This window comes from Mytilus californianus, unplaced genomic scaffold, assembly GCF_021869535.1.
Source record: "Mytilus californianus isolate M0D057914Y unplaced genomic scaffold, xbMytCali1.0.p SCAF_10, whole genome shotgun sequence".
Classification (NCBI taxonomy): Eukaryota; Metazoa; Mollusca; class Bivalvia; order Mytilida; family Mytilidae; genus Mytilus; species Mytilus californianus.
In genome coordinates, this window is record NW_026262582.1 from 36526258 (window position 1) to 36534343 (window position 8086).

Genomic DNA, 8086 nt, shown 5'->3' on the forward strand with positions numbered 1-8086 from the left:
GGCGGTCCCATGAGAATTAAGTTTTTAGTGGATAATCGTAAATGTAAGAGAATCCTATTGAAGACCTACTACTTATTCTCCCCCTCCCTCCCAATGCGGCATCTGTATAAACCTTTCAGAATTTTTCTGGATTATTTTAATTTAATTTTAGTAATGGCTTTTACTATACAGATACGTGATTTATCGACAAGATCAAGGAATATATTTGTGAAAGAAGACGCCGAAAGAATCGTTTATGTTAATTAAGTTAGGATTACATTTGTCAGCCGTTTAATAAGATTTTTTTTTTGTGAGGACCAATTGGTTGTAAAAACTTATACTGGCCTTTCTAATCATGTAACATAGGGTGAGCGTTTAAAATTATCTCAAAGATTCGTGTTGCTCATATTTAGCTTTCTGTGGAGTGTTTTTGGACTTGTCGTCGCGTCGACTTCGGTTTTAACATGACATTGTCAATTTCTTATCGACCTATGAGTTTTGAATGTCCCCTTGATATCGCCTACCTCTTTTTTTGCAATTTTAAATTCAAACTTAATGTATCTATTTCCATTTAAGGAATTTCAGTTGATACTATGGACAAAGTACCATCTACCGCTACTTTGCACTGTCTGGCAAACCATATCGGAAACAGTAGTATGCAGTTAGGTGTAGAACTAAACTTAACTATGTCTGAAATACACAACATACAATACGAACACAAGGACAAGCTGTTGAATCAGACGAAGGAAATCTTACGGATCTGGCAGCAGAAGAAAGCTCCAAGACCTACAAATACAATACTGATCAAAGCCTTACATAGGATTGGAAAAATCAACTGCATAAGCATGATAAGATGAATAACATTGTTATACAGGCATACTGGTGCATATGATGTGTACCATGTCATCTCATCTTGAGCTTTGATTTAAATGTAATTATTGTACATAAATACTGTTTACAAATGTGCATAGAATAATTGTTTTTAAACTTAATAAAAACATACAGAAAATATTCTATTTTGTATTTTAGAGAATAATCCAATTATATCTGTTGATAACCTGACAAATCATATCATTCATTTGAAATTAGACAACTGCAAGTTTTATAAAATATCTGATTTACCTCAAATGGCATCAGTGTTCACAACATGTTAAGAAACATAAAATGCAAGAACGTCAATTCAATTTAAAAAAAAATTATCATTAATAATTGAATATAGTTCATTATTTCTATAAAATTTAGCTGTATTTTCAATCAGAATTTTAGAGCATAATAAAAATAGTACACAGGGAATAATCTCCCTCGGTAGCTAAATTTATGCGACAAATGAAAGACCAGAACACGCAATTCAAATGGTTGCTTTGTAAAACAAAACTGACATAAAAAACGGATAGTTGTGTTATAAATCAGTTAGAATGTTTACTTAAAATCATCACTTCGTAAATTTTACTGACGCAATCACTAGGTGGTTGACGTTATGGAATATCTTTTTCACAGATGACAACGGACATGTTTCAATTGTCGTAACTACAATCCAGTCCCCATTTCCCCGAATGTGACCTACCGAATTAGACTTGTCACCGGGTTTATACTTTTACTAACATGAACAACACGACGGGTGCCACATGTGGAGCAGGATCTCTCTACCCTTCCGGAGCACCTGATATTACCCCCATATTTTTTTGGGGTTCTGTTGCTTAGTTTTTATTTTTCAATGTTGTGTGTTGTGTACTGTGTCAGTTTATTTTCGACTTATGAGTTTGAATGTTCCGTCGGTATCTTTAGCCTCTCTTTTACCATGAGCAACATGACGGGTGCCACTTGTGGAGTAGGATATGATTACCCTTCAACAACACTTGAGATTACTCAATTATAAGCGGAGTTCGTGTTGCTCAATTTTTTAGTTTTCTATGAAGTGATTTTGGACTTGGTTACTTTTTTGTCGTCTTTCGCAAAGTCAGGTTCTCTACGACTTAAAAGTTTGAATGTCTCCTTTAAATCTCCCGCCACTTTGTTAGACCCAAAACACAAAAAAGTAAACTAGATATTCAGGTCAACGTACGGTCTTAAGTGCCATTCTTTGTAAGGATCTAGCAGTTTAGAAGAATTTCCAAACATGGCCGAAAAAAACCAGCCGACCTAACCATCCTATTTTGAAGTAACTCTCATCCTGAGTTAGACATGGTAGACCTTCGTTTCTGCATCTCTAGGTAGAATGATAGCAAATAACGGAGTTAGCTCCCCTGAATAGGTAATTTCTAGTGCATTCCAAACAAATCATATCTTCAAATACCAGAGCAGGAAAAAAAGAACCGATTATTATATTCGTACACCATTATATATTTTGAACTTAAATCAACGTAAACTTGAGTTGGTTTTATTGGTTGCCAATTTTCACCACAGCCTGATTCTTAGCCTGATTCTTGGCTGATTCAAGATGAGCACTTAGTAAGAAAGATAAGAAGACAAACATTTGAATTATACGTCGATGACACGTCGCCAACAATAGAAACAGAGAAGGCACCGAGAGACCGACTCAGAGTCTTTTACCATATACCAGTGATTATATCATATGTCGAGTTCTGTGTCTGTCCAATTCTAGAAAATTATGATTTTTTTTAAAGACACTTAGGAAATCTACCACCAACACAGATGTTTGGACAAAACAAAAATTAGTCATGATATAAGTAATCCTTGACGCTTTATAAACCTCTGTAAAGATAAAATAGTTTTTAAAAGATTGGTATGGCAATCATAAACTCTTTATTTTATTATCCATATCAGAAAAAATTACTGAAGTCAAAAACCTACGTAAAATAGTGTTTGAATTTCGATCCGTGCAATGATTTCGAATATTTGTAAAGACATCATCATTAACAAATAGGTATTGAAAAAGTCGAAACTTGATGCACCAGATATGTGTCCTGTATGTTAATTTGAATAAAAGGGATCTAAACCATCAACTTTTACTGATGATAATATAAATCTTGAAACTTCGCAGTTGTTCAAATCTCGTAACTCAATTACGATGTATTTCTGGCTCAATTATTCAGTAATACTAATATCATTGTCATAGTATGTTTATAAATAATGACATTCATCACCTACACATTCATATCATACATGCAAGGAACATTTACATCACTCGGAGGTCTGCTTCATATTTCAATATTTTCCTCGATATTGACACAGATGACTGACTTCAAACTAAAAACATTGACAAACGTGATGATTTCAACTTTCCAATTGTCAACCTCCAATTTCTGAACAGTAACATATCCTCCATCATACCGTACGGTGTTTGCTTGTCTCAATAAGTATTTTACACTTTTGCACACTATACGGACTTTAACAGAGTTATGAGAAAGAACTACCGAAATACACGAGTTTACGTCACCACCACGAATTCATTGACCGATATTATTCACTATTGACATTTTTTCGCGGTATTAGATCTAGATCTGCAGATACCAGAACATTCCTCTAATCTGTAGTTTTACAGAGTGTGGTATATTCCCGAGTATATGTTTGACTAAAGGTGGATTCGCATGGCGGGTGATGCATGCATAGTAAGACATGCTTACCCGTTCGAAACACCCGGCTATGCTCCTTTTGGATGGGATGCGATTTCCCTCAGTTTTTGTTTGTTACCTGGAGAAGTATCTTCTTAATCGATTTAAGAGGTTGAAACATAAGTAAATTACTGTTGGCTAAAAAAAGATCAGTTGTAGAGATGTTTTACCATTGATAAGTGTCTATAGGAATTTTAAAATTTCTTGTTCTCAAAACGCGAAATCTAGAAAGTTCTAGTTTGTACTCTGAAACACGAAGTAAATAATTTTCAATGCGAAATTGAGCTTTAAACAACTTTTAATATTCCCCTCGAGAAAAGTTTCCATTAGTACTAATTGAAACTACTTTTCAAGAAATTATTCCTTTTTTATTGTTTTTTTAAAGGTGTTGCAAATCAAAAAAAATCCTTGACTCGTATTGTTCTTATTGATTGTAAACGGCTGTAAAATACCCCGTAGTGCTAAAGAAGGTCAAAGCTTTGATGATATGTGGTTTCAATGTCTACACTTCTTCATAAATTTCCAAAATAGTTTACATGAATAACATAAATATTATGGTAATAGGAATCAATGCATTACTGATGTAATGTTTTGATATTATATAAAATTGGAAAACATGAGGATTATGACCTGGGTCGGATAGAAATCGACCTTATGCAAATGCACGTATACATGTACATGTATAAGACTTTGATTGATTTGAAACATTTAAGTACGAAAAGAAATTATGATCTGTTTTGTATGGTTCTTTTAACAACTCAATTCTCAAACAGTTACATACTTTCCATAGACATTTTTCAACCTGAAATAGGTTAACATATGTATTGATATTCATTTGTATAAGGTCGCTTTCTATCCGCTTCAACTCATATATAGTATTTTTAAAGGATTAACTGCATTAATTTACTAATGTAATGATTTTGATAGTATATAAAATTGAAAAGCATGAAGACCAATACTTAATCAAAATAAATTATTTATTTTGCACATATCAAATTAAGTAACGATAAATCAACATCTTTAATAAAAAACACCACTCTCAAAATGTATACAAAACAATATGTCATCTTTTCTCATTACTTTTACTTCCAAACGATTATGTAATACAATATATATCCAGTGTCCGAAATGTATGAAAAACAGAAAGTCAAAGACAAAAGGTCACAGGACTAAAAGTCACAAGACAAAGAGTCACAGACAAAAAGTCACAGGACAAAAAGTCACAGATAAAAAATCACAGGACAAAAGTCGACACAATTCAGCTTTGATAATTTTGTCTTTGATTAAAAAATAGTTTTTGTAATTATTTTGTAATTTCTTTAACTGAGATAATTATGTTTTTGATTCAACTGTTATATTATTAACTTATTGTCCAAAATTTCAAGATATTTGAAAATAAAGTGTTGGTAATTCACTTTCATATCAGGTCGAAGGTTATTCAGAATTCTAATTAAAATCTGCCACAAGCATAAGATACGGAAGAAATACTATTATAAGTTCTATTCAACTGTTGTAAAATAATGTCTTAAAATGAAAAATATTTTTTGTAATTATTTTGTAATTTCTTTAACTGAGATAATTATGTTTTTGATTTAACTGTTATATTATTAATTTATTGTCCAAAATTTCAAGATATTTGAAAATAAAGTGTTGGTAATTCACTTTCATATCAGGTCGAAGGTTATTCAGAATTCCAATTAAAATCTGCCACAAGCATAAGATACGGAAGAAATACTATTATAAGTTCTATTCAACTGTTGTAAAATAATGTCTTAAAATGAGAAACATAAATTAAATGATGAACACCACTTAGATGAAGAACACAACTGTATATAGAATAAAAAAATCTGTGTGCGAAGATATTTGACATAATGCTATTTTTAGATATTTACTGAGATTAAATTATTTGTGCTTTTTTTGGAGGAGAGTACAACAAAAGTGTAAAATTATTTTTATTTTTTGCTGAAGCCCCATCACACGGGCCTTCCAGTATTTCCTAATTTTTTGAAATATTCAATAACACTTCGTACCTGCAAATATACCTAAATCTGGGGAAATGTCCCTGCTTCAACACGTGCCATCATACATACATGACATATCCATGTTTACGATATTGACTGAGGAAGGGGGAAAAAAATCTACTATTATCGCATACCTGAAACGTTTTGCGCATATTAACCCAATTAAAAAAGAAATCATTGATGAATATGCGATGATTTGAAAATTTCAAATCAAATCAATTGAGGAATATTGTTCATAAATGCATAATTCATGTCACTCAATCAGACCACTATCAATGAAAATGGGGATACAAAAACGTTGCGTGCTGTCATGGAAACAGAGAATACATTGCTTTTGTGTTTTATACCGCAATAGTAGCAAGACTTCAGTCTGAACCGGTCATTTTGGTCTGACCAAACATAATCGACTGAAATTACTGCAAGAGTAATACATTGAAACTTTTTTCATACTTTCAGACTCTGTTTCGATGATAGTTTTCAGTCCGTTCAGTCATGTCAAGATAATCAAAACGGGAATACAAACAATGTTAATGCTGTAATGGAAATTAATTCAGACAGAGATAACATTGATTTTATGTTTTATACAAGATGGATAAATTTTCTGTAATTCAATAGTATTTTTAAATGCAGTAGATTTTATGTTTTATACCAGATGGATAAATGTTCTGTAATTCAATGGTATTTTTAAATGCAGTAGATCAAACAATGCAATGAATAAAATTAAAAACAATAAATATCATAAAACTTCTGGCAACTGGCAAAACATATTCGGCAACTGGCAATACATATTCTGTCATATAAGTCCCATGAAATTACCATCGATTCCAGAAAGGGATAGACACCTCTCTTTATTTGACTTCCCATCTGTAATTACAAAAAAAATATCACATATTTTAGATGATAGATTGATTCATTGTTGGTATTAATTTTATAGGTGGAGGAAGCTGCAGTGCAAGGAGAGAACTACCCGATCGTCGGCAAGAAACTGACAGTCCTAGTCCTTTAAGATTGGAGTCTGACGCACCTGCTAGCTGGGGGGTTCAAACTCGGGTGTTGACTGGCTAATGATACAGTAGATGTAGTACTAAGACCACTCGGCCACCAAGTCCCCATATTATTGTGGATGATTCATACAACAATGTATTTAAAAAAAATTTTGGCATTGAAGAAATAATATAATATATACTGATATAGCATTATTGTCTTTCACGTTCATGGATTGGTCGATAGGATATTGAATAAGATATCAATTTTAATTATTGACAAACAATTTTCGTAATCTAAATGAAAAGTCTTACAAATGAACTGCATCCCAAACTATAAATTTGCACATTTCATCAAAGATCTATACCGATTGTGTTTCTAAAATGGCGGAAGACCCCCAATCGACACTTATATTTAACTTTTAAATTGCATTCCCATGTAATGCAAGCTTTCACGCAAATGGCTGTTGTACGCTTGTATTATGATATTTTTTTCTCGGGATGTTGAGAATTTCTGACTTCAGAATTTCAATTGTAACTTTGGTCATCCAGCTAATTCTAAAATAGAGACTTTAAGATATCTGTGTCACCTAACTCTTTTGCAATTCATCTCTTCGAAATTCTTTAAAAGTTATTTGTAATTGCTCTCAACATACAACATATTACCGTCTATCACTACAGCGGATATGATAGGATCGGTGCTCCCGATTGCCATTCAAAATAATTGTTTTGCTACCGTGTACATCAGATTTGTGTCTGGTGTTCCGATTGTCATTGCATGCTAAACAATGAATTTTTTAATTGTGTACTGAAGATTTTGATTTATTTGATTGAAATCTGAAGTATCGATAGCCGGTGATATAGTGTGTTACATGATGTGTCTTCGGAAACTTTTATCGAATTTTTGTTAAAATGTCTTTTTTCAATGGCAGTGGGCATGATTTAAAACAGTTGGGTCAACAAACATTGTTCTTGAAGAGGATCATACATAAACTATTTATCGAAATTTTTGTAGTCTTACATTTTTTTTTATTATTAAAATCGTGAATACTTATCAGATATGGCGGCCATGTTTGAAAGCTAGTTGAGATCATCAACTAAATTTCCATAAGAGGTTTATAAATGTATCAGTTCACCAAAATATTGTATGATGGTTTTTCGAAGTATTTTTTTCATTTTGTTTCTTGATCTTTTGTAAATTGTTTTCATTTTTGTAATTGTGATAGCCATGTTTAAAGGTGTTTGAGGTCATTTGTGACTATCTTTGATGATGATCCTTAATATATCATATAACTGAAATGTTGTAGAACTTGTATTTCACGTGAGTTTTTAAGATTTAAAAAAAATATTCAAGTTTTGTTGAGTTAACATGAACCCATATATTCTTTTTTAATAATAACGGTCAATTCGATTTCATGGCAGTGTTAATAGAAATAACCTTTAACGTTTTGGCCTCGTTGTTTCAGAAAATACTTATTGAAAATCACACACGCTTGGATAAAAAACGAAAATAAGGGAAAGACGCTTTTAT

The 8086-nt window shown here is 32.1% G+C and overlaps 1 protein-coding gene across 9 annotated transcripts in view; it reads left to right on the forward strand.

The window, feature by feature from the left end:
• Nucleotides 1-990, forward strand: part of LOC127718044 (uncharacterized) — a 69960-nt gene extending 68970 nt beyond the window's left edge. For 8 of the 9 annotated variants that reach the window (XM_052223941.1, XM_052223942.1, XM_052223940.1 and 5 more), the window contains one exon: nt 556-990. In XM_052223941.1, coding sequence (XP_052079901.1) covers nt 556-836 — 281 coding nt within the window. In that variant the 3' untranslated portion in view covers nt 837-990. The remainder of the gene's footprint in view (nt 1-555) is intronic. The other variant, XM_052223946.1, reaches the window with a different exon arrangement.
• Nucleotides 991-8086: the final 7096 nt, after the last annotated feature.